The 27,841-nt window shown below is 38.4% G+C and overlaps 1 protein-coding gene across 8 annotated transcripts in view; it reads right to left on the bottom strand.

The window, feature by feature from the left end:
• Positions 1 to 27,841, bottom strand: part of LOC100017234 (phospholipid-transporting ATPase ABCA3-like) — a 351,884-nt gene that overhangs the window by 7,605 nt on the left and 316,438 nt on the right. For all 8 annotated transcript variants that reach the window (XR_470380.3, XM_056805469.1, XM_016424232.2 and 5 more), the window contains 3 exons: positions 20,233 to 20,361; positions 11,834 to 12,028; positions 9,354 to 9,541 (listed from right to left, as the gene is read on the bottom strand). Coding sequence is in view for 7 of the 8 variants with exons in the window: in XM_056805469.1 (XP_056661447.1) it covers positions 9,354 to 9,541; positions 11,834 to 12,028; positions 20,233 to 20,361 (512 nt within the window). In the remaining variant the exon portion in view is untranslated. The remainder of the gene's footprint in view (positions 1 to 9,353; positions 9,542 to 11,833; positions 12,029 to 20,232; positions 20,362 to 27,841) is intronic.

Raw genomic sequence — 27,841 nt, 5'->3', positions numbered from 1 at the left:
TAGGAAGTGTCTGAAGTCATGTTTGAACCCAGGTTCTCTTGACTCTAGGCCTGGCACTCTATTCATTGTCCCACCTAGTTGCCCTGTGTCAAAGACTTTTAAAAAAAGACATAGCAATTACAAATAAGAAGACTATATTGTGCTGCTCACAGAACAGATGGACAAATGCTTTGAAGGAATGGTGTAAAAGCAGGAATTCTTTAAAATGTTACTGGAATTTGCCTTTATTTGGTCTCATTTTGGTCACCTTACACATGGTCTCATGTCTACATTTTCAGATGACGCTAAGTGTTTCTGTGGAATGAAAACTTAAGCTAATAAGATTAAGCTGAAAGAAGATCTCATAGAGATTTCTGAGTTTGCAGAAAAGCGATAGCTATTCTGATATTGTGAGACAATAATATAAAGCTTGGCAGATATTCCAATGTCTTTTGATGTTGGGTGATTTGCATTATGTGTAAGGGCTCATCACCCCTGTTGGTTAAACTTGAAAATTCCAGTTTGGTGTTCTTCTTTGGCCATAATCTTAAAGGTTATTAGAGACAAAAGGGGGAACTCTGTAGAATCCTTTTTTAAGGATAGGGGAGACATGGATTTGTTTTTATGAAGCATGGGAGAAGCCAGTATATAAGGAGAAAGTGAAGATTAGAAAGAGTGCGAAGATGAAAATGGAAGATAATCTGCTAGAAAGGATGGGAGAGGATGAGATCTTTGTAGCAAAAAAAGGGTCACCTATTCACCAGAGTAAAATGGAGGAAGAGATAGTAGGGGTTGATGTAGGAGAGATGTAAGATGGGGAGAAAAGGGGAGCTCTTATCAAATGGCCTCTATTATTCCTGTAAAGTATGAGGCAAAGTCCTCAACTGAGAAAGTAAAGGGTGGGAGATGTGGAATAGAGAAATGATTACAGAGAAGTAGGATTGCCTTGCTGCTGTGACAGTTTAGCTGAGATTAAATAACAGAAGATAACTGGGCAGTGGATCCAGTCATCATTTCTTCCAGCTCCATTGAGTAGTACATGAGAGGAACAAAGGAAGCAGGCAGAGTGAGGAATCCAGAATTGGAGTATGATCATTAATAGAACAAGGGGGCAAAGGATTCAACAGAGCATTGTACAGAGTTGATCTGATTCACCAAGTAATTGATATTGGAGCTAGGGAGGAGGAAGAGAAGAAAGCACTGATGGTATAGAGATTGGAGTTTATGGGGATGATAAAGAAAAGGTTGTGGTAATAAGGTAGAGGGAAAGATAGAATGATAAAAAAGGGAGAAAAGGCCTTTGCCTCTGTGTTAAGGATGTTACTTCAAAGAGTTATGGTCAAAGGTTCACTGTCTATGAATTAAAATTGATAATACAAGATTGACTCAAATAATTAAGGGGCTGGATACATATGATTAAAGGTCATGGTTGTGCCTCTTGAGGTATGAGTAGAAAGAAAAATCTCCTGGTTACTTAGAACTAATGCAATTGTTTAGGCACAAAAAGAAAAAAAATAAGGATAGAGAGGTTGGTTGGAGGCAATGAAGGTTGACCCCTTCTGTCTCTGGGACCATCTTTTTCAGAGTCATTTTTAAGGGCCCAATCTTAAGTATGGCCCTTGGAGACAGAGACAGAAGGAGAGGTTAATTGAGATCAACTAATCTCAACGGAGAAGCCTGGATCAAGGCGAATGGAAGATGGACTATACTCCTTTTGGGGGGAAAAGGGGGTTCAGGATTTGAGGTTGAAATGGCCCTCATCAGGATAGTGCAGGAGGGGAAATGGTGGTGGGAGGGGGCTCCAGAGTGGGGCTGGGCAGGAAGACAACAGCTTTCTCTGAACATGGCAATCCTCAGCTTCCACACTCAGGAGGGGGGGATCACGCTTGCATCGTGGGCTGCTTTTAGAAGGAGAAAGGCTAGGCCTGAGGATTTCAGCCCCCCTTAAATGACTGTGGGAAGAGATGAAAAAAGGGCTAGTACCTGCCTTAATGGAGATTTCATGTATTTAATCTGGTTTGGTCTGTGAGAGTATCCGAGATGGACTGGAGCCACACGTTTTGAACACTGATCCAGAGTTCTGTGGACCTGGGCACATATTGCAGGGGGCCATGGTGAGGAGCACCCAGGCTACAATTATAAATGTCTGTTTATGGTGTTGTAAAGAAATAGGTATGTTCATACAGGTGAGTTCTATGCAGAAAAGACATTTTTATAAACTCTGCTATTTTGAATAATGGCAAATTAGAAGCAACCACAATGCCCAACGGCTGGGAGAATGATTGAAAAGGTAGATATATTAATGTAACACCATAAAGAAAGATTCCATATATGGTATATATATATAAATAAGCAAAGTCTATAGAAATATTGGCATTACCTAATGTTATTCATTGGTTCCACAAAATGTTGCTAGGGGAAACATTAAAGGGAGATAATTAGGTACATGGAACAATATCTCCTCTGGTGGGACAGGGAAAGGGGTGAGAGTTTAAGGTAGGAGAAATCAAGTTTACCAAGAGGTCCCTAGGAGAGAGAGGGAATTTAGCTGACAGTTAGCCTAAAATGACTAGGTAGGGACATTTGGTTAGAATGGCTTACTGATGCTATTGTGAAGCAACATTATGCATGGTCTTATGGACAGTCCAAGAGAAATAACATAACATATACAAATAAACTCTGACAATGTGAAAAATTGAATCATAATGAGTCAGAAGAGGTTACAATGTGACTTTTAAGTTGCAGCTAATATTTATTAGCCAATTTAAAATAAAATTTAAAAAGATATCAATTTTTGGATAATAAATATCTATTCAGCTATTGGGCATTGTAATTGTTTCTAATTTGTCATTATTAAAAGTCACTTTCCCTCATAATAGACTTCTTGGCCATCTTTTCTGATACTTCCGAAACTGAACCTTTACTCATTCTCTCTGGAATATTTCTTGCCTCCACTGCCAGTTCCAGGTTCTCCTTTCTCCATCACTCAGAAAATTCTCTCCCTTTGAAGTTCATGCTAGTCATAGCTACCAATCAAAATCCTGATGGCTGTGGTCTACAGACTCCCTACAGTCTATGGGTTATTTCCCTTCCTTAATGGGTTTGACATGTGGCTCACAATTTTCCTCTCTAACTCCTTCCCTCATGCTAGGGCAGGGGACTTCGATATACATATCGATTTTTCTTCATATACACTATCTCCATGATGGTGAACCTATGGCACATGTGCCAAAGATGGCATGTGGAGGGCTCTCTGTGGGCACACACAGGCCCCTGGCTTGGCTGGCTGGGAGCCTGGCCCTGTCCCCCAAATGCAAGGGGAGGGTATGGGGCACTGGAGCCTCCCTGTAGAGCTCAGCCCTGGCTAAGCCAAACTGCATACCGCCCCCATCCCCGAAAGCAGGGTTGGGTGGGGCACAGCACACAGTCAGGTGGTGGGGCATGCAATGGTGGGCGGAGCAGGGGTATATAGTCTGGGGTGGGGTGGGGCATGGCAAGGGGTTCCTAAAAAGTTTCAAAAGGCTTGCCATCACTGCCCTAACCCCTCAGTTCCTGCTCCTACTCACTTCTTCACTGCTTCTTTACCCCACTTCAGTCATACATAAAGATGGTCATACCCTTGATCTTGCCATCTAGAAATGTACCACTTCTATGCTTAGAAGTCCTGAAATCTCCTCCTCAAACCACAATTTATTGGCTTTTTACCCCTCCCTCTGCCATCCCCTTACAGAACCCTACTCTTTATCTGCATTATGACTCCAATTCATTGACCTCGCAACTCTCTCTCAGGCTATCTCCATTGCACTAGCTACTTTTCCCTCTTCTCCCCATTCTGACACTTTGATGAACCAGTTCAATAGTATACTGTCCTCTCTTGAATTCTTGGCCCTCATATCATATTGCTGATAATGCTAAGCCAGTCTTGGGAGAGTGAAATTTAACAAAAAGGTGAACTGATTCAGTTCTCTGAGAAAGATATCATTTATTACCAGGGGCATGCAACCTGATAACAAAGGATGGGCCAAATGCCCCCTGCCCAGAAGACTCTGAATTGAGGGTGCAATACATTAAAAAACCCTTATCTTCCATCTTAGAATCAATACTCTATATTGGTTGTAAGGCAGAGGCAAAGGCTAGGCAATGGAGGTTAAGTAACTTGCCCAGGTTACAGAGCTAGGACGCATTTGAGGCCAAATTTGAACCCACAACCTCCTATCTCTATACCTGGCTCTCAATACCTAGCTGCCCCGCCAATACATTTTCATAAGCATAGAACAAAGATAATGTAATTGGACAGAATTATAGAAACGAGATCATGATGGTTTATAAACAAAGAATTCAGGTATTCTGTATGTGAGATGGCAATACTCTCTATCTTTAAGTAATGGTTTTGTGAATTCTATGGGTCCTAGCTGCATCCTGAGGTTATGGATAAGGGCAGACTTACTGGGGAATTAGATAAAACTACATTAACTGTTAAAGATGGGACATGGTCAGATAATTCTAGCTTCTCAAAGAACTCCACAAACCTTGTAGGAAGTGCAGAGATAATGGTTAATGAAACTAATGAGAAGAAAATTCTTTTTAAACTGATGGTCATTAAGGGAAAGTTTAACTTTTGGTATCTAACTTCAGAGAAGGAGAGGTTTTTCTTGGAGGGAAAGATGGTTTCAAAATAAAATCACAGCATGAAGCCAAATGTAAAATACAGGATTAAAAAAAGTCAGATCACTCCTACAATTCATCACCTTTGCTTCTGTACACTTGCTGCTGAACAAAAGGGGAAGAAATCATACAACCATTCTGAATGGGATCACTACAAGTTAACTGTACATAACCTCAACTGGGTCCTCGTTGCTGCTAGGCAACTTACTATACCTCTTTTATCAATTTACTTTCCTACTCTCCACAAAAGCTCTTCTAACCATTTTCATCCATCCTCAAACCATCCATGGCTCCCTTTTCTCCTCCCCTTTCAGCTAAAGTCCTTTGCCTCATATTTTATGGAAAAAACTAAAGTGATTCACTGGAAATTCCCTCTTCTTCCCTTTTTTACTCAGATGCCTTTTTTCCATTTTCTCTTTTACTCCTGTCTCATGTGGTTAAGTAGCCTTTTTCCTTATCAATGTCAACCCCTCTACTTGCTAAAAAGATTCTGTCTCCTTTAACAGATTGTACCCTCTATCATCCCCACTCTTTCACTTAATTTCTTTCTTTTTTTGTTTTTAAACCCATACCTTCTATTTTAGTATCATTTCCAAGGCTAAAGAGTGGTAAGGATTAGACAATCGCAGTTAAGTAATTTTTCCAGGGTCACACAGTTAGGAAGTGTCTAAGGCTAGATTTGACCCCAGGACCTCCTGCCTGACCTTCTATTCACTAAGCTATCTGCTTGCCCCCAACTTATTTTCAGGGTCTCCCTTTCTACTGACTCATTTTTTTTGCTATCTCCAAACAGTTTGCCCATGTCTCTACTATCCTGAAAAAGCTCTCACTTCTCCTTTCCAACCCCAATACCTATTGACCAATATCTTTTTTGCTCTCTGCTACTAAGCTTGAAAAGGCCATCTACAATGGGTACCTCTACTTTCTCTCCTCATTCTCTTAACCCCTATAACCTGACTTTGTCATTCCACTGAAGCTACTTCTCTCCATTCATTATTCCCTGCTATCTTCTCTATAGCCTGCCTTGTCTGTGCTATTTGCACCCTGCCTCCCCCCAGGAGACTGTGAGCCTCTGGAGGGCAAGGGCCATCTCTCGACTCTCTTTGTGTCCCCAGGGCTTAGCATAGTGTTTGGCACATAGGAGGTGTTCCACAAATGTCTGCTTGTTAGTTCCTGGGATGGTGACCTGGGTCACATGTATTTATAATCTAACAACATCAGGACAGCTAAGTTGTGGGAATGGAAAGCAGAAGTTGAAGGCAAAAGTCTCAAGACCTTGTCTGGCCTCTATTTCACCCTGGGGCTGCCTGAAGAAGGCAGATCATAGGGGAAGCAAAATTTCTAGGTTAGTGAATGGAAGGTGGTTTATTCTACAGTGATTGTAGAACTGATTCTCTTAGAAAGATAATACCTGTTGCATAGGAGAAAGGAAAGAGAAAGGAATAAGCGCGTATATAGCATCTACTATGTTCAGTGCTTTTTTACAAACATTACCTCATTTGATCCTTGAAACTCTGGGAAATAGGAGCTATTATTTTCCCTATTTCACAGTTGAGGAAATTAAGGCTGAATGAAGTGAAGTGCCCAAGGTCACAGAGCTAGTAAGTGTTGGAGGCTGGATTTGAACTCAGGTCTTCTTGACTCCAAACATAGCTACCTGTATTCAATAAATAAATGTTTGCTGACTGACCAGTTAGCAAGAAAAAAAGACAGTGGGCCCAGTAGGGGCTCTTCTTAGCGAAGCAATATAGTTTTAGGGATTTGTTTCCTGAATGCCTACAATGTATAAGGAAGTATGCTAGGCCATGCTAGGCCTGTTTGGTTTGGCCTATAATTTCACCTGTGTGAACCTCTCCCAGTGTGGAACTCTGCACCAAAGAACATCAGCAACTTAGAGTTTTATCTAGTTCGGTGACTGTCCATGGTCCTAGAGCTAGGAGGTGCCTGAGGAAGGACCCAGACCTCTATCTTTCTTATTGTAAGGCTGGTCCTCTATCCCACGTGCCAAATTTCCTCTTGCTGAATAATGGAAATATGGAGGCAAAAATGAAGCAGTTCCTGTCCTCAAGAAGTTTACCTCCCACTGAGGTAATATAACATGCAAACAGATATGTCAGTTTGTGGAGGAAGAGAGCACTCAACAACCAGGGAGAACAAGAAAGGCTTTATATAAGGGTTACCACTTGAGATGAGCCCTGAAAGAAGCTTGGATTCTAAAAGGTGGAGTTGAAGAGGGAGGGCATTAGAAGCAGAGCATTCTAGGATGGTGTAAAGGTGTGGGGATCGAATGGAACACTGATTTGGGTAACAGGCGAGTAGGCCACATGCCTGGGATGTGGAGTTTGTGGAAGGGAGAGATATAAAACATCTGGCAAGATATCTGGTAACCTGATTATGGACGGCTTTAAATTCCAGGTCTTTTTTTTATTCCTGAGGTAATAAAGAGCCACTGAAAATTTCTAGATTGGGTAGTAACAAGGGTATATGAACCTGCATCTTAGGAATATTACACTGGCATCTATGGGGGAAATGACATGGAGAAGAAAGAGACCAGAAGCAATGAGAGCATTTAAGAGGTTCCTGAAATAATCTTGGTGATTGATGGTAGAGATTTGGTGATGATAAGAGATGGTGTAGAGACAGAACCAACTCAACTTGGCAATTAATTAGATATGAAAATTAGGGTAGAAGGAAGGATCAAAGATTATGATTCTGAAGATGTGAACTGAATGAGAATAGGGTCAAAGAAGCTAAGGGGAGAGGAGACTACAGGTATCTCTTCCACACTGCAAATGTTAGGGGGCACAACACCCCCATGATATGGAAAATCCACATAAAATTTTTTGGCCGTCCCTTTTTACCAGAGAAAAAGTCTGATTTTCTTCTTTTTCTTTTATGGGGTGCTTACAGTACCTTTTTGTAAAATGTGGGTTAAATATTTGGTCATAGGCTATATGCAAGATAATGTTAAGTAAAAACATTGTATGAAAAATAAATTTTAAAATATAGAAATTTTAAAAATTAAAATGAAACAAATTTGAGGAGAATATACTGTATAGCTAATATCACACATAATAGTACATACATTTTATGTATTTATGAGTTACTAAACTTTTAAAGATATCTCTGCAGTTCTAGTCTTTGTGTGTCATCTGTTGATTCTCATATTCTTTTTTTGCAAACTAACTTTTTTACTTATTTCAACTTTAAAAAAAGGTTGTGTATATTTGTGGCATTAAAATGCAAAATTTGTTGATATTATACAATATTATATATATTTTATTGTGAGCTTCAAAATGTTTTCTGTGCCATCTATGGTCTTCACATGTCATCTGTGGCTTCTGGAAAACCCACTGAAAACACAATGTGGGAAAGTTGTGATGTGGAAAGATACATATATTCAGTTGACAGTTTTAAAAGGTGCAGAGAATGAGTGTCCTAGGGAGTGAAAAAAAGTAATTTTATTTATTATTTAAGTAATCTTTGATAACTTCAGTTAAAAGATGAGTTTGAAAGCTAGATCACAAGGATTGAGAAGTGAGCAGAAGGTGAGGAAGTGTAGGCAATTAATTTGGATAACTTTTTTTGAGTTTGGCCATGAAAGTGAGAACTATAGCAGGACAGTTTGAGGGGCTGGCAGGGTCAAGTAAAGAGTTTTTGTTGCTGTTGTTGTTTTTATAGGATGGGAGAGACTTAGGAATATTTGTAGGCAGCAACAAAGGAGTTAGTAGACAAAGAGATCCTGAAGATTAGAGAGGGAAATAATGTTTTAAAGGACAAGCTTATGGAGGTGGGAGGAGGGGTTGGAATCTAGAGCACAAATAGAGAGAATGGTCTAGGCAGAGAAGGATCATTTCTTTCTCATACACTGAAACAGAGAAGAGAATGAGGTAGGAGGTAGAGAGGTTTCGAGATATAGAACAGGAGAGGAGTAAATTATAAAAAAACCAAAAAAACAACAAACCTTAACCAGGAGCAACTGGGTAGCTCAGTGGATTGAGAGCCAGGCCTAGAGATGGGAGGTTCTAGGTTCAAATTTGACCTCAGACACTTCCCAGCTGTGTGACCCTGGGCAAGTTACGTAACCCTCATTACCTAGTCCTTACTGCTCTTCTGCCTTGGAGCCAATACACAGTACTGATTCTAAGGTGGAAGGTAAGGGAAAAGAGAAGAGAAGGGGAGAGGAAAAGGGAGAGGGACAGGGGCAGAGACAAGGACAAGGACAGGGAGAAGAGAGGAAGAGCACTTAACCCCCATTGCCTAGCCCTTACCTGATCTTCTGCCTTGGAACCAACACACAGTATTGAATCCAAGATGGAAGGTAAGGGTTTAAAAACAACAACAACAACAACAAAAACCCTAACCTCTATTTTCCTTCTGTCTCTGTTCCATTATGGAGGGTATCTCATAAGATGGATCTTTTTTGTTGGTTGCCTTATAAGCTAGTAAGGAACTAGGTTCATTTAAGATCAAAGATTCTGGCAGGATAAAAACTGTATCATATAAGCAGAAAAAACTTATAATCTTGATAAGTCCTCATGAATCATTTGCTCAAGAGAGCACTTGGCAGATGCCATGGGGCCCTAACATGGGCACCTTATTGCTTAAGCTGAATGATTTACTCTTTAATCTCTAATTCTGAAAAGAAACGGCATGCTTATTAAAAGAAAAGCATATAGAAGAGGGAATGGGGACTTATGGTATTGCACCTGTAGGTTTTGATGAGTTTGTCCGAGTGGGCCTCTAAGAGCAACCCCTGCAGCACATCCTTCACAAGGTTATTAATGTGACGCTCAGGGATGCCACGAAGCCGGGCATACATGACCAGAGTCTCTCGTCCTGTCATGTGGTCCAGTAAGGCATCAAATTGAGGGCAATAACCAATTCTCTGTCGTACCTGAAATAACAACAAAGATCCAGGCAATGGATACAGATTTAATAGTGGCCCCAAATAAGAAAATCTTGCGCTATTGTAAATAGCTGAGTCCAGGGAATACATCCCAAAAGTTTTGTAGGGGATATAGCTTCCAAAAATTAAATGTGGTGTCTGTTTCCCAACTCTGTTCCCTCACATTGTCTAAAAATTTAAACCTGATGAGACAAAAGACTTGGTGTCCTTTTGATCTATGCCCTTCCCCAGAAAAGGTTGTTCTCACAGCCCATCAATGTGCTTTCTATTTCCAGGAGGGCTTTGGATTCTCTGAAATTTGGCCTTCTTGGAGTTTTATCACCTCTCAATGTCTCTTTTTTTCCTTCAGAATTCTCTCTAGGATTACTTTGCAATATAATCCTAGGAGAGTCCCTTCAGATGGTCAACAGATAACCATTAATCTGTTTCTCTGCTAAATCCTTCTGGGAACGTGTGTCCCTTACAAAACATAGAGACAAAGTTATGCCTGGAAAATGACATAAAATAGTTCAATGGTATTACCAACTTAACTCTGCTTTCATAGTGTTTAGTTATGTATCATCATGAAGATGAGAAAAGTAAAGGAAATGTTGACGTGAGTCATAAAGAAATTTGAACCTGGGGACTGAATAGGTATTCAGAAGCAGAGAAATTTGTCTATCAGCACAGAATAGTAATATTGGTAATGAATATTTCAAAACCTAGCAATAGCATTAATGGGATCTAGATTTTTATTGATGAAGACAGACACATTTTTACTTTTTTTTTCTTTCAAAAATATGTTTTAACAGATTCTGGGACATGAGATCTGATCTTAGAGGTCATCAAATACTACTTAAATAAACAGATGAGCATAATTAGATCTAGAGAGCTGAAATGACACAATATGGTACAGTGGAAAGAATTCTGGATTTTTACACAGAATACCTCTAGCCTTCAGTTTTCTCATATATAATGTGAGAGATTTGGAGTAGGTAGCCTTTAAGGTAATTTCTAGCTCTCAATTTTAAAAGTAAGTGACTTACTGAAGGTCACAAAGTTAAGGAGCTTAACTCAAGTCTTCAGATCCCAAGTCCAACCTAAACAGATATGTATGTATGTAGGCCACACTGATTTAGTTAATTGATCACATTTGGCTTAAATTAAAATCATCCATTCATTCAAGTATATTGCTAGTATGTCACTTGCCAACAGTTAGTTACACTATAATAGCAGTAGGTAGCCTCTAAGAGACCAGTAATTTATGTGTACTAGATAATTATATATGTGTTGTTATTATTATTATTGATAAAACCTCAGGTAAGCCATCACCTTGGAGTAAGAAAGGCTATATTGATCCAACACAGACTTCATATTTCATGCTCAGGGACCAGCTTCTGAGGCAGGTCATAAAATCACAGACTGTTGGACTTTCAAGAGACTTCAGAGATCATCTAGTGCTATATTCATTTTATAGATCAGGAATCTAAGTACCAGAGAAATAATTTTCCCTAAAGTGACAAACCTATGGTGGAGTCAAGACACAAATTCAGTTCCTTCTAGGATTGACTAACACCTTTTTTGGTGTACCACCCCCACATTTTCCCTCATAAGTCTGTACAACCCTAGGAAAAGTAACATTTCAGGGCAATATAAAGACAGACAAGAAATAAGAACCAACAAAACCTGGGGTAAGACTTGAAATACTTTTGGATAGCAGAAATACTATTTTGGATAATAGAAGGTCCTTTGCAAATTTAAAGGCTATGCTAACAGAGATCTTGGGTGCTCACTTGCTAAAAAACAAACCAAAAAACAGCACTGATCTATCCAGACACCTTTAGTGGCCAGTGGAGGCAATTAGATCTGCCTGGATATCAACTACTTAACCAGTAGGTTGGAAAGATAATGAGGCTAGGTATAGACTAATAATGAATGTGTGATTCTGGAGACATCAGAAGAGTTTCTCCTTGCCAGTCTCAAGGGAATGATGAATTTGTCAGTTTCTCTATTTATAGTGAAGCTAAGGATACAATCTGGAGTTCTTTTTTATTTTTCTTCTCTCTAGTAGTCAAGGGAGTTACTGAAGATGCCCTCCATTTGAACTTTAAAAATGCTTCTACTTCCTCAACTTTCCCTAAGCCTCTATCACCAACTTAGTACTTACCCCAGTAGATGTAGCCTAAGGGACAGTCATTGTCCCTCCAAATGACCTCATTGCTTCCAGTCCCTTGTACTTCCCCTTTTATATACACACTACCTTGAGGTAGTGAATCCATATGGTTCCAGCCAGCATCTTACCTTTTTAATGTGGGTGATGATGCTGAATCCATCAATAAAGGCCTCCCCAGATGTGATGGTTTCATCCCCTGTCAGCATTTTGAAGGTAGTGGTTTTCCCTGCTCCATTGAAGCCAAGCAATCCAAAGCACTCTCCTTTCTGGACGGTTAGGGAGATCCTGTTTACAGCCAGAAAGGGCTTTCTACTCTCGTATATCTGAGATGTATCCAAAAGAGAACTCTTACTCTTGACAAAATACCGCTTATGAACTAGTAAAATCAAGGCCATATATCCTTAAGTAATAACTATTTTATTCTCTCACAGCAGCAGTTTAGTTTTCTCCTTCTAGTTCGGGGAACCTCTACCTAATGTTAATACTTAGGGTTTCTTGGTTGCCCAGAGACACTTATCAATCAGTTCTTTTATAATCTACATCAAGGATGGGGTCTGTGGAATTTGTTTTTAAAAATATTGTGGGACTTCTGGGTAAACATGACTGCAATCTAGATGCGAATTGCTTCCTCTCCCCAGCACCGAACGAAATAGACTACCTCAAAAGAGCATAAAAATCATCTTTGGAAGAATGGAGGGACTCTCCAGTACCCCACAGAAACAAAGGTAAGTGGGGTTTGAACATTGCCACACTATAAGAAGGAGGAAAAACTTGCACAAAAATGTGAACTGAGCCGTCCTTTCCCCCCCCCCCCCTCCCCCATGGAACCAGAGTAGGGGATCAGAGTGCTCACCGGGACAGTGAGTGAGTGAGGAACATCTCTGTCTGGGGGGCACACCAGGGTCCTTGGGATCTAAAGACTGCTAGGGAATGACCTCTCAGGGCAGTTTCACAGGAGAACCCTGCGCATTGCAGAGCGTGCAGACCACAGGGACCCTGCAAACTGTGAACAGTGTGGAGTCTCGAGAATCTGTAAAAACTGCCTAAGGCCGAAGCATCGCCCCTTGCTGTAGTGAGAGGGAGGCACACCAGACTTCCTGGAAACTGACAGGGAATACTAGAGTTCCACCCCTCAGAGTGGCTTTACAGGAGATTCCTGCGCAATGGTGAGAAGAGACCACAGAGTATGGGGGCAGGCACACTAACAAACCGCAGAGGCTGGGAAGAACTGGTCTGAGGCAACCTAAATCCACAGAAAACCCGCCCATATCACCCAGACCTCGGACCAAAAAGGAAAGGGGAAAAAAAAACACTGAAGGGATGGCTCACATGGCCCAAAATCAAGCCTCCAAGAAGAAAGGGAAAAAAGTGACTATTGAAAACTTTTATGGCGGGAATATCCAAGGAAAAGAAGAGAAAGAGGATGTAATTCAAACAAAATCAAAACATGCCCCCCAAAATATAAATTATCCACAAGCTCTGGAAGAACTCAAATTGGAGCTGGATAAAGATGGAAACCTTCTGGCAAGAAAAATGGGAAAAAACCCAGAAAGAGGTCAGCAGCCTGACAGACAAGACCTCACAATTGGAGAAAGAGCTGGAAGCATCTAACAGAAGGGCAGACCAAGCCAAAAAGCAAAACCAGTCCCTAAGGACCAGAATTAAGCAACTGGAAGACAGTGATATTGCAAAACAGCAAGAATTAATAAAGCAAAGCCAAAAAATTAATGAATTAGAAGAAAACATAAAATATCTCACTGACAAGGTGACAAACCAGGAAAACAGAGGAAGGAGAGACAACTTGAGAATCATTGGTCTACCCGAAAAACCAGAGATAAACAAAAACCTTGATGCCATACTACAGGAAATTATAGAAGAGAATTGCTCCAATGTTCTTGAGCAAGGAGACAAAATAGAAATAGAAAGGGTTCATAGAATACCCTCTATACTAAATCCCCAAAAGACAACCCCCAGGAATGTAATCGCCAAATTCAAGAGCTTCCAAGCTAAGAAGAAAATTTTACAAGAAGCCAAGAACAGGAGCTTCAGATATAGAGGGGCCCCCATAAGGATCACACATGACTTAGCAGCAAACACACTAAGAGACCACAAAGCATGGAACCCAATATTTAGAAACGCAAGAGAGCTGGGTCTCCAACCAAGAATCAACTACCCATCAAAACTGACTATATACTTCCAGGGGAAAGTATAGGCATTCAACAAAATAGAATATTTCCAAGTATTTGCTAAGAAAAGACCAGAACTTAGTGGAAAATTCGACATCCAATCACAGAGAGCAAGAGAAACATGAAAAGGTAAATATGAAAGAAAGGGAAAAGGAGAAAAATCTTATCTTTTTCTTTAAGTCAAACTCTCTTCTATAAGGACTACATTTATATCAAATTATATATATTAATATGTGGGGAAAATGTAATGTGTAACTCTCAAAAATTGTATGCATCATAAGAGTAGTTAGAAGAATCACACATAGGGAAAGATTGGGACATCAAGAAGATTTGGTGAAAGGGGGGGGAAAGAAAGAAAAAGGGAGGGGAGAATCATTGAGGATACTAAGATTTACTTCAAGAAATAGAGGGGGGGAGGAAACTAAATAGAATAATCTTTCCCACACAAAGATACACATGGAAGGGGAGGGGAAGGGGAAGAATTCTCAAATGAGGAGAGGAAGAGAGCGCAAAGTGGTATTACTTAAACCTTACTCTCAGTGAAATCAAATCTGAGAGGGAAGAACATCTAGATCCATTGGGATCCTGAATTCTATCTTATCCAACAGGGCAAGAGAGAAGGGGAAATTAAGGAGGGGGAGGGGGAAGGGGAGGGAGTATGAAAAGGGAGGGAAGGAGAGGAGGGAGGGGAAGGGAACAAAAAAGGGAGGGGCCAGAAAGGGAAGCATATCAAGGGAGGGGACTAGGGGGATTGATCTAAAGTAAATCACTGGTTTAAAAGGTTATACCTAAGAAGAAAGGTCAGAATTAGGGGAGGATATAAAAATGCCAGGGAATCCACAAGTGACAATCATAACTTTGAATGTGAATGGGATGAACTCACCCATAAAATGTAGACAAATAGCAGATTGGATTAGAACCCCAAACCCTACCATCTGTTGTCTTCAAGAAACACATATGATGCAGGTTGATACTCACAAGGTTAGAATTAAAGGATGGAGTAAGACCTTCTGGGCCTCAACTGATAGAAAGAAGGCAGGAGTTGCAATCGTGATATCTGACAAAGCCAAAGCAAAAATAGACCAGATCAAAAGGGATAGGGAAGGTAAATATATTCTGTTAAAAGGGAGTGTAGATAATGAGGAATTATCACTAATCAACATGTATGCACCAAATCATAGAGCACCCAAATTTCTAATGGAGAAACTAGGAGAACTGAAGGAGGAAATAGATAGTAAAACCATATTAGTGGGAGACTTGAACCAACCACTATCAAATTTAGATAAATCAAACCAAAAAATAAATAAGAAAGAGATAAAAGATGTGAATGAAATCTTAGAAAAATTAGAGTTAATAGACATATGAAGAAAAATAAATAGGGACAAAAAGGAATACACCTTCTTCTCAGCACCACATGGCACATTCACAAAGATAAATCATACACTAGGTCACAGAAACATGGCATATAAATGCAGAAAAGCAGAAATAATAAATGCAACCTTTTCAGATCACAAGGCAATAAAAATAATGATCAGTAAGGGTACATGGAGAACCAAATAAAAAATTAATTGGAAATTAAATAATATGATACTCCAAAATCGGTTAGTTAGAGAACAAATCATAGAAACAATTTCATTGAAGAAAATGGCAATGGTGAGACATCCTTTCAAACCTTATGGGATGCAGCCAAAGTAGTACTTAGAGGAAAATTCATATCCTTGAGTGCATATATTAACAAATTAGGGAGGGAAGAGATCAATGAATTGGAAATGCAAATCAAAAAACTTGAACGCAAACAAATTAACCCTCCCCCCAGAAGAAAAACAAACTAGAGATCCTAAAAGTTAAGGGAGAAATTAATAAAATCGAAAGTGATAGAACTATTAAACAAGACTAGAAGCTAGTACTTTGAAAAAACAGACAAAATAGACAAAGTACTGGTCAATCTAATTAAAAAAAGGAAAGAAGAAAGGCAAGTTAACAGCATCAAAGATGAAAAGGGGGACCTCACCTCCAATGAAGAGGAAATCAAGGCAATCATTAAAAACTACTTTGCCCAACTATATGGCAATAAATATACCAACCTAGGTGATATGGATGAATATTTACAAAAATATAAATTGCCTAGACTAACAGAAGAAGAAATAGAATTCTTAAATAATCCCATATCAGAAAAAGAAATCCAACAGGCCATCAAAGAACTCCCTAAGAAAAAATCCCCAGGGCCTGATGGATTCACAAGTGAATTCTATCAAACATTCAAAGAACAGCTAACTCCAATACTATACAAACTATTTGGCATAATAAGCAAAAAGGGAGTTCTACCAAATTCTTTTCATGACACAAACATGGTACTGATTCTAAAGCCAGGCAGGCCAAAAACAGAGAAAGAAAATTATAGACCAATCTCCCTAATGAATATAGATGCAAAATCTTAAATAGGATACTAGCAAAAAGACTCCAGCAAGTGATCAGAAGGATCATTCACCATGATCAAGTAGGATTTATACCAGGGATGCAGGGCTGGTTCAGTATTAGGAAAACCATCCACATAATTGACCATATCAACAAGCAAACCAACAAAAATCACATGATTATTTCAATAGACACAGAAAAAGCCTTTGATAAAATACAACACCCATTCCTACTAAAAACACTAGAAAGCATAGGAATAGAAGGGTCATTCCTAAAAATAATAAACAGTATATATCTAAAACTATCAGCTAATATCATCTGCAATGGGGATAAACTAGATGCATTCCCAATAAGATCAGGAGTGAAACAAGGATGCCCATTATCACCTCTATTATTTGACATTGTACTAGAAACATTAGCAGTAGCAATTAGAGAAGAAAAAGAAATTGAAGGCATTAAAATAGGAAAGGAGGAGATCAAGTTATCACTCTTTGTGGATGACATGGTGGTCTACTTAAAGAATCCTAGAGATCCAACCAAAAAGCTAATTGAAATAATCAACTTTAGCAAAGTTGCAGGATACAAAATAAACCCGCACAAATCATCAGCATTTCTATATATTTCCAACACAGCTCAGCAGCAAGAACTAGAAAGAGAAATCCAATTCAAAATCACCTTAGACAAAATAAAATACTAGGAATCTATCTCCTGAGACAAACACAGGAACTATATGAACACAACTACAAAACACTCTCCACACAACTAAAACTAGACTTGAGCAATTGGAAAAACATTAACTACTCATGGGTAGGATGAACCAATATAATAAAAATTACCATCCTGCCCAAACTTATCTATTTAGTGCCATACCCATTGAACTTCCAAAAAATTGTTTTACTCATTTAGAAAAAAAACCATAACAAAGTTCATTTGGAAGAACAAAGGATCAAGGGTATCCAGGGAAATAATGAAAAAAAAATACAAAGGAAGGGGGCCTTGAAGTCCCAGATCTCAAACTATATTATAAAGTAGTGGTCATCAAACAATTTGGTACTGGCTAAGAGACAGAAAGGAGGATCAGTGGTATAGACTCCGGGTAAGTGACCTCAGCAAGACAGTATATGATAAACCCAAAGATCCCAGCTTTTGGGACAAAAATCCACTATTTGATAAAAACTGCTGGGAAAATTGGAAGACAGTGTGGGAGAGATTAGGTTTGGATCAATACCTCACACTCTACACCAAGATAAATTCAAAATGGGTGAATGACTTGAACATAAAGAAGGAAACTATAAGTAAATTAGGTAAACACAGAATAGTATACATGTCAGAACTTTGGGAAGGGAAAGATTTTAAAACCAAGCAAGACTTAGAGTCACAAAATGTAAAATAAATAATTTTGATTACATTAAATTAAAATGTTTTTGTACAAATAAAATCAATGTAACCAAAATCAGAAGGGAAGCAAAACATTGAGAAACAATCTTCATAAAAACCTCTGACAAAGGTTTAATTACTCAAATTTACAAAGAGCTAAATCAATTGTACAAAAAATCAAGCCATTCTCCAATTGATAAATGGGCAAGGGACATGAATAGGCAGTTTTCAGATAAAGAAATCAAAACTATTAATAGGCACATGAAGAAGTGTTCTAAATCTCTTATAATCAGAGAGATGCAAATCAAAACAACTCTGAGGTATGACCTTACATCTAGCAGATTGGCTAAAATGACAGCAAAGGAAAGTAATGAATGCTGGAGGGGATGTGGCAAAGTAGGGACATTAATCCACTGCTGTTGGGGTTGTGAACTGATCCAACCATTCTGGAGAGCAATTTGGAACTATGCCCAAAGGGCAATAAAAGACTGCCCTTTGATCCAGCCATAGCACTACTGGGTTTGTACCCCAAAGAGATTATAAGGAAAAAGACTTGTACAAGAATATTCATAGCTGCACTTTGTGGTGGCCAAAAATTGGAAAATGAAGGGATGCCCTTCAATTGGAGAATGGCTGAACAAATTGTGGTATATGTTGGTGATGGAATAGTATTGTGCTAAAAGGAATAATAAAGTGGAGGGATTCTATGGAGACTGGAACAACCTCCAGGAAGTGATGCAGAGCAAAAGGAGCAGAACCAGGAGAACATTGTACACAGAGACTGATACATTGTGGTACAATCAAACGTAATGGACTTCTCCATTAGTGTCAATGCAGTGTCCCTGAACAATCTGCAAGGATCTACGAGAAAAAACACTATCCACAAGCAGAGGACAAACTGTGGGAGTAAAAACACTGAGGAAAACAACTGCTTGACTACAGGGGTTGAGGGGACATGTCTGAGGAGAGACTCTAAACGAACACTCTAATGCAAATACCCACAACACGGAAATGGGTTTGAATCAAGAACACATGTGATACCCAGTGGAATCGCGTGTCGGCTATGTGATAAGGGGTGGGGTGGAGGGGGAGAAAAGAAAATGATCTTTGTCTCCAATGAATAATGCTTGGAAATGACCAAATAAAATAATGTTAAAAAATATTGTGACATTGATTTCAATGTAGTTCATTTTCTTTATAATCCTAAATATATTTTATTTTATGAATTTGAAAACATTATTCTGAGAAAGGGTTCATAGGTTTCACTAGATTGCCAACAGGATCCTTGACATGAAAAAGATCAAGAACTCCTGCCTAGATGCAGGTCCCTTTTCCACATAAGAAGGAGATAGTCAACTATGATATCTAAAATGAATGGTAGTGCTACACAAATGGATAGGCACCTACTCCCTGACTCCCTGTGTTTAGTGTTATCTCTCACACTCAAGACTGGTATACTTGAAGAGGGTCTAACTCTTTTTGTCTAATTTATTTTAGAACAACAGAGCCTCTAGATCAATGGACTGGCTATGGTCAGGCTCTCTCTCTGTCTCTCTGTCTCTGTCTCTGTCTCTGTCTCTCTGTCTCTTTCTGTCTCTCTCTCAACAGCTTCACATGCAGCTTCATTTCCTGAGGCCAGAGGGGATCCCGTAGTGGATAGACACATAGACATGCCTATTTTCTTGTGCCCTTCTTCAATGAATATATTCATATACTTTGTATCTTATTTAATAAAACCTGTAGCTATATCAACTTACTATGAGGTGTTACCAGTGTTTCTTGAAATCTAAAAACTGATTAGTATAACCCCTTTCTGTTCTTCCACAGGCTCCAGGAAATGGCTCATATGCTTCTATCCAAATGTTATCACCTATTGCTTCTGATTGGAGTGTTTCTTCTCCCTCCTTCTTTGATGGAAAAGAACATTGCCTCCTAGTTTCTCTTCCTCTCCTGTCCCTATTCATAGACATGTGGTCAATGATGGGGCTCCAAGGGTTTTTATTGTTTTGTAACTACAGGGGTAGAAATATAAGATTTCTTTTAAAATTCCCAATAAATATTATTCCTGACATTCACTGGGAGGCAAATAGAGCTTGATCTAACATCTTTAGATTCCCCTTGGTTATCTTAAAATTTCATCTTTTTTTTTCTTGAAAGCCTGAAATTTTCTATTAATTTTTCATTCCTAGGAGTGGTAACACCAAGTTTCACTTTCTCCTTCCCTTCTAAATGGAATGCCCCTTCCTAGGCTCTTCTACTTTCTTTCTTGTATAGAGATGCTGTGGGATATACAAAGGCTTACATAAGAACTGGTGGCAGGTCTGTTAGTCTTCAAAGAACTCAAGTAACATTCATCTTCAACTAAGAAGAAACTCCTGCTGGTTGGTTTTATTTATTTTTTTTCATATTAACTTCCCATTTCACAAAGGAAATTTATCTTTGGTGATTCCCTCATACACCAACAACTTAGGGAGAATATAAAGATCTAAGAGATCAGGCAATATATATTTCTCTATTGAGGAAGGAAACCAGCTTTCATCTGACTTTACCTTTGTAAGTCCCTTAACAACCAGTGGAGTAGTACGCAAAAGCTCTGGAAGGAACATCTCAATTTTATTTTCTTCTTCTTCCACTTCTTGGTCTGTGGGAATCATTGATTCTTGGACTTGCACTTTTGCCTATGTTCCAGAGATAAGGATCACAAAGGTGAATAATGTTCAGGAATTCGACCTTACTTGTTGGAGGAGATGATTTTGAAAGTTGGGAAAGCAAAGACTTAAGGGGCTAGTGGATCCTCAGAGATATGTAAATAGATGTAAACAGGCACTGGGAAGGACTTTAATGAGATCTTATTCTGAACTATTGTTCTCACATGCACCCTGTCTTCCTTAAGGATAGTTTATGGCTTAGGATACAGACAAATGGGGCTCTCATAACCTGGATCAGGAAATCCCAGAAACAGAAACTTCATATGGAATTCTATGCATGTTGAAAATCTTGAAGAAAAGGAACAGAGTAGTCCTTTTTCCCAAGATGACAGAAATCACTGAACATTGATGAAAACAAAATTTCTAAAAGTGCCAAAAGAAGTCTCAACTATTTCCTTGGACAGATAAAGGGCTTTCCTGCTTGACCATCCATACCTGATAATGACAAACTGAGTTCTATTTAGCTGACTTCATTTTTATAAAAACAATGGTTATTCTGAGGCTAGTCAGCAGATACTACTAGTTCATGAGTAGGATGTGGGAAATATATTTAAGTAAATGAGCTTGCTGATCAAATGGGATTCTAGGTCAATATTTCTGCAATTCTCTCTCTTTATCAAAGGAGTCAGAGAGTCTTAGAGTTGGAAGGAACTTTAAAGATAATTTAGTTCAATTTCTTATTCTGTGAGGCTTGTTTCATTTCGGAATAGCTGATTGTTGGAAAGTTGTTCCTGATTTGGAGTAGAAATCTACCTCTCTGTAAATTTCACCCAGTGTTGCCCTTGGAGCCACATGCTGAACTTAAGGGGCAAACAATGGCCTCTGGCTCTACCCATTGATATGCCATATAGTTCTCGTGGAACTCAGTGGCTCTGGAAAAGAACATATAATTTGTATATTTTTGTGTATATATTAATATAGTATATGTATATATCATATAATTTATTTTAAAAGAACATCTCATTGATAATTGCTCACTAGGGCTGAGAAGAGAACACTAAGCAGGCTCTAGAAAATTAAAAAATGTATAGTGTATTCTGATATTATCCATATTCCATCCATGAAAGTCAGAATTATGATAAAATAAGCATTACTTCAAGGCTTGTACATTTTCTCCTTTCAACCCAAAGGCCTAAAGTTATCAGGTAGTGTTCTTTTTGTCTTCTAACGTGAACAATCAACAAGCATTTATTAAGTGTTCATTATATATCAGGCACTCATTGAAGCACTGGCATACAAAGACAAACATGAAATAGCTTCTGCCTTAAAAGAATTTGTATTTTAAACTGACAGACAACTTGTACATATGTAGATATATGTGAAATACTGACTTAGAAGTAAGGCACTAGCAGCTGAGACTTCCTATAGAAGATGGTGCTTGAGCTGAGTCTTTTTGTGTGTGTCTGAATGGGAATTTTTTTTTAAAAAGATTTTTAAAAATCATTACCTTATATCTTAGAATCAACACTAAGTATTTGTTCCAAAACAGAATATCAGTAAGGGTTAGGCAATTGGAGTTAAGTGACCTGCCCAGGGTTACTTAACTGGCAAGTATCTGAGGCCACATTTGAACACAGGACTTCCTATCTCTAGACCTGGCTCTTTATCCACTAAGCCAACTAGCTGCTCCTAAAAAAAATAAAAAGTTTTTATTTATTTATTTTTTATATTATCATAATTTCTTCCAGCATTCCTCCTCTCGTTGAGTCAAGCCATGTAACGAGTAATAATTTTTAAAAGACAAGACGGGGGAAATCAGTATAATTAATAAAAAATTTCACTCTTATAAACTTCTCACTTCTACAAAGGGTGGGATGGGGTCACTTCTGATTTTTTTGGTGGCTTCTCTTTCTATTAATGCTATTTTAGCCATAGTGTATAACATTTTCTTGACTCTGCTTACTTTATTCTGGATGAATGTAGGTAGATCTTTTCATGTTTTTCTATAATCATCACATTTAAAGTAGAGTTATATTCCATGATATCCACATATCCAAATTTGTTTATTCATTCTCCAATTACCTGGCATCTTCTTTGTTTATAATTCTCTTCTATCACAAAAAATTCTATTATAAATATTTTGGTGTATGTAAGGAGTTTTTTCTTACCAATGCCTCCTTGTGGCATAAGCCTAGCTGTAGAATTTCTGAGTCAAAGGATATGATATTTTAGTAATTTTATTTGCATAATTCCAAACTTCTTTCCAAAATGGAAACCAAGAATGCATTGATATGTCTATCTTCCCACATCTCTTTCAACATTAAACATAATTCCATATTTTGTCACCTTTGCCAGTCAGAATATGAGGTGAAACCTCAGAATTGTTGTCACTTTCATTTCTCTTCATTATTAGCTATTTGGAGCATTCTTTCTTATGGTTGTGAATTGTTTGCAATTTTTTTTTTGAGACTTATTTGTTCATATCCTTTGGCATTTTATTTATTGGGGAATGGCTTTTGGTTGAGCTAAGCCTTAAAGGAAATGAAGGGTTACCAAGGAAGAGTCAAAGGAGAACATTCTCCAGTAGTTGGAGGGCCAGTGCAAAGGCCCAAAGATGGGCATGGAATGTCATACCTGTGGAAAGACAAATAGGTCAGGATGGCTTGATTGTGTGAGGGAGTATTATGTAAGAACATTAGATAAGTCAGATGGGGCTAGGCTTACAAATATTTTTGAATGTCAAAGTAGTTTATATTTGATCTTAGATTGGAATTTACTGATTAGTAAGATGACAAGATCAGAGCTATGCATTAGGAAGATCAGTAGGTGGTACAGTGAATAGAGTTCAGAGTCTGGAGTCAAGAAGACCTGAACTCAGCTCTGGCATGGGATATTTACAAGCTGGGACACTCTGAGCAAGTCACCTTACCTCTGTCTCAGTTTCCTTAATTGTAAAGAAAAATGGGTCTAATCAACACTTACTTCTCAAGGTTGTCATGAGGCTCAGAAGAGATACTGGTAGAACACTTAGTTCTTTACAAATTGTAAAGCATTTTAGCACAGGGCCTGGCATATAATAGGCTTCTTACTTCCCTTCGTTTCTTACTTCTTTTATGGATAGAAGGAGAGAAGAAAGACTTGAGACAAAGAAACTATCTCAATAATTTGAGAGGGGATGATTGGTTGAAGGTGTTGGATATATGGTAGTATAGTGAATATGGCGCTGGACCAAATGTTAGGAAAACCCAAGTTCAAATCCATACTCAGATACTCACTAACAATGTGAAAATGGAAAAATACTTAACCTCTCCATGCCTCAGTTTCCTCATCTGAAAAATAGGGATAATAGCAACTACCTCTCAGAGATTTTGTCAAGATAAAATGAATTATTTGTAAAGTCCTTGGCAATCCTAAAAGCTCTCTATAAATGCTAGCTAGCTATTATTAACAACTGAGTGTAGAGGAGATAGATATGACAAGTTTGGCAATTGAGTATGTAGGGTGAGTGAGGAGGAGGGCTCTGAAGTTACAAAGTTAATTCAATATGTTTGAAACAGCAAGTCTTTTTTTGTTTGATAGAATTTTGTTTAGGAATTTTTAATCAATATTCATTATTGATGTTTATCTATAGTTTTCCTTTTGTATTTTATCTTCCTTGGTTTAGATATTAGGATTGTAACTTTAGAAAACTTTAGGAAAGTTTGGAAATTAGCACTGTAAAATAATTCTGATAGGGTGATTTCTTTATTTGGGAGAATATTTTATACAGCATGGGTAGTAATTGTTCTTTAAAATTTTGGTAAAATTCTCTTGAGAATACACCAGGAACAGGACTTTTGTTCCTTGCCATGCCCAGCCACTTTGGTTGTTGCTTTAGATAGTTCTTTTTACTTTTCTGATCTTCTGCCTTTTTGGGTATTTCATAATTTTGGAGATATTACTCTATTTCTTTTGTGGCCTCAATTTTGTTACATAATAGGTTCTAATTATTCTGATTTCTTCTGGTTTTGTTATGATTTCCTCTTTGGGCATTTTATTAATTTGATTTTCTGCCTTTTTCTTTTTAATCAGATTGGCTAATGGTCTATCAATTTTATTAGCCTTTTCAAAGAACCAGATTTTAGTTTCATATTATTTCTATGTTGTTTTTTTTTTGTGGTGAGTGGTTTCTAGTTTATCTATTTCTCCTCATGTGCCATCTTGTTTTAGGTTTCATTTACTGGGTAATTTAAAAAATGTATATTTGGTCCATTAATCCTTTTTTTTCTCTCCTTTTTTGTTTTTAGGAATATAATTTTTCCTCTGAGGATTGCTTTAGCTACCTCCCAGAAATACTGATATGTTGTTTCATCATTATGCTTTTCTTTAGATAATTATTAATTGTTCTTTTGATTTATTATTTGGACCTCTCATTATTTAGAATTTCACTGTTAGGTCTCCATTGGGATTTGTGGTTTTTTGTTTGTAATTTCTGACCCAGTGGCCTTTTAAATTGCATTATAGTTTGTAGTGAATGCATTTACTATTTCTACTTTTAAAATTATAATAACATAATATATATTTTAGTTTTATAATATATGAACTAATAATATTATAATTTTAAAAATTAGTTTTATTCACTGCTTTTTAATTTTAATTTTAATTTTTTTGTGCCTTTCTAGACTTTCTTTCACTTATTCCATTATTTATCTTTACTTTTCCTGTATTTTATACTTTTATCCTTTGCTTCATGGAACAAAGTGCAAGCAAAACTTAGAGAGATGTAGGATTCTTGATTCAGTTTTACACCAACAGTAACAATCCAAAGCACTTTACTTGAATACTATTTTGGACCAAAGCTCTCTGGTGCATCTCAACTACTCAGTGGTTAATCAGCCATATTGATCAATGATAAAGACATGATACTGTAGAGATGGGCAGGACACTTCTATAGTGTTCTCAATAGGTCATCATCAACCAGTGCTGGAGCCACTGAGCATAAACCTCAGGTTGAAGTCAATCCCTCTATAGATGAACTTTCAACTAAAGAAGAATTGCTATTAGGTTCCTCTCCTGTGGCAAAGTGCCTGGGGCTGATTCCATATCAGCAGAGATCTACAAGACTTATAGAGACTGCCTGAAATTTTCTTGGTTATGTGGCAAAAGGAGGTCATTCCCCAGGAGGTCAAGAATGTCTCTATTGTCCATCTTTATAAAGGAAAAGGAAACAGGTTTTCCTGTGACAATCACAGAGGGGTCTTTCTCTTAGTCATTGCCGGCAAGATTCTTCCCAGAGTCTTTCTTTATCTGGATCCTTCATCTGGAAGATGGTACACCCACCTAAGAACCATCATGACTTCAAAAAGGGTTTAGGAATGGTCAAGATGGCATTTCGCAGAACAGAGATCTGTTCACAATATTCATCAACATGACCAGGGCTTTTGATACTGTCAGTCATGAGTGCTTATAAAAGATCATGGTGAAATTTGGTTACCCAAAGAAGTTTATCGGTTATGTATACCAGTTTCATGATGGCATACTTGCATGGGTTCTGGATGAAGAATGATGCTTTCACACTTTCCCAGTCACCAGTGGTGTGAAGCAGGGTGGGTGCTTACTCCAATGCTTTTTAACATGATTTTTACTCTTGAGATTGTTAGACACCTTCAATGAAGATGAAAATGGCATTAAGAGCAGCTACTGCACTGATGGTAAAGTATTTAACTTGAAAAATCTACAAAGCCAAAACTAAAATGGAGGGAGAGTTGGTATGTGACTTTTTGTTCACAGATGATTATGTACTCACTGCAGCCAGGATCAATTCTCTGCCATTTGTGTTAATTTTAGCTTGACACTGAACACCAAGAAAACAGAGGTTCTCCACCAGCTAGTACCATCTATATGTGGAACCATACATTACAGTAAATGTAGAAATTTTGAATGCTATGGGTAAGTTCGCTTACCTTGGCAGTATACCCTCTAGGGATGTCAACATAGATGATGTTGATAAATGCATTGCCAGAGCTAGCTCAGCATTTGGGAGGCTCTGAAAGAAATTGTGGGAGAGAAGAGGTATTGGGCTGCACACCAAACTGAAGGTCTACAGAGGCATTATGTTGACCTCATTGTTGTATGCCCATGAAATCTGGTTAGTCTACCATCGTGCCATGCCAGAAAATGAATAATTTCCATTTGAGTTATCTTAGGAAGATTCTGAAGATTACCTGGCAAGATAATGCATTGGATACTGAAATTCATTTTAGAGCTGAACTGTCAAGCATTCAAATTCTACTGCAGAGAATGCAACTCCAAGGAGTTGGCCATGTATCTGGAATGCCAAAAGACTATTTTACAGAGAACTCACACAAGGCAAGTACTCACATGGAGGTCAGAGAAAGTGTTATTGAGATCTTTCTGAAGAACTTTAGTATCAATTGAGACATGAGGAAGATATTGACACAGGACTGTCCAGCATGGCCTGCTCATAACAAAGAAGGCATTCCACTCTATGAGCAAAGCAGAGTCACAGTAGCATAAAGGAAACATGAGACGCACAAATCTAGAGATATCTCTATCTCAAACATTCAAACAGACTATTTGTGCCCTACTTGTGGTGGAGCCTTCTACGCTTGTATTAAGACTGATCAGCCACAGTCAAATACACTGTACTCTGACCCCAGGGGTATATGGGTTATTCAGGAAAAACTAGCACCTCTGGTGGGAGAGCTTCTTGAGCTCTCTCCAAGGCTATTCATCCTCCGTTGGTGTTCACCTGCCACCTAGCTCTCACTTGTGACTCCAAGAAGTTGTAGCATGAACAGTGGCAACACTCCAATAAGCTGTCTCAACAGATGAGTTAAAAACCAGGTTGGAGGTAACCAACAGGCCTCAAACCCATTCGTGATTTAAGGGAGTATCTACCTCCAGCTGAAGATTTTCCTTTGTGGAAGGGATAAATGAGAGCAGTTTGTTCCAACAGCCATAAAAGTTGGCATAAGCAGGTGCTATAGAGCACTTAGAGCTTGGCTAGACAGTGACGAAGCCAAGGTCATCCACTGCGTCCTGGCTTTTGTCTGGCCACTGGACTTCAAAGACTAGATGAGGGAGTGAGACTGACAACTCTGGGCAATTCTGCCTCACTGAAATCCAATTCACTCACAAATTGAGATGTTACCCTATGATGTCATTGGTCTTCTTCAAAAAACAAAAGGCAAACAACACCACCAACAACATCCTGACCCCAACATCATGAGGCCATTGGTCCTCTCCTAGTATGAAGGAGGGACAATAGTTTCTTGTGAGATTAAAACTTTTGTGGTAACTATTTTGAATCTTTCTTCTTGACAGTTTTATTATTTTGCGGAGCTGCTGGAGGCAGCTAGGTGGCACAGTGAATAGAATGCTAGGCCTGGAGTCAGAAGACTTATCTTCTGGAGTTCAAATGTGGCCTCATACACTTACTAACTGGTCCTGAACAAATGACTTCATTCTGTTTGTCTCAGTTTCTTCATCTATAAAATGAGCTGAAGAA

The sequence above is a fragment of the Monodelphis domestica genome, chromosome 7, assembly GCF_027887165.1.
Source record: "Monodelphis domestica isolate mMonDom1 chromosome 7, mMonDom1.pri, whole genome shotgun sequence".
NCBI lineage: Eukaryota > Metazoa > Chordata > Mammalia > Didelphimorphia > Didelphidae > Monodelphis > Monodelphis domestica.
This window is presented reverse-complemented; position numbering and strand designations above follow the sequence as displayed.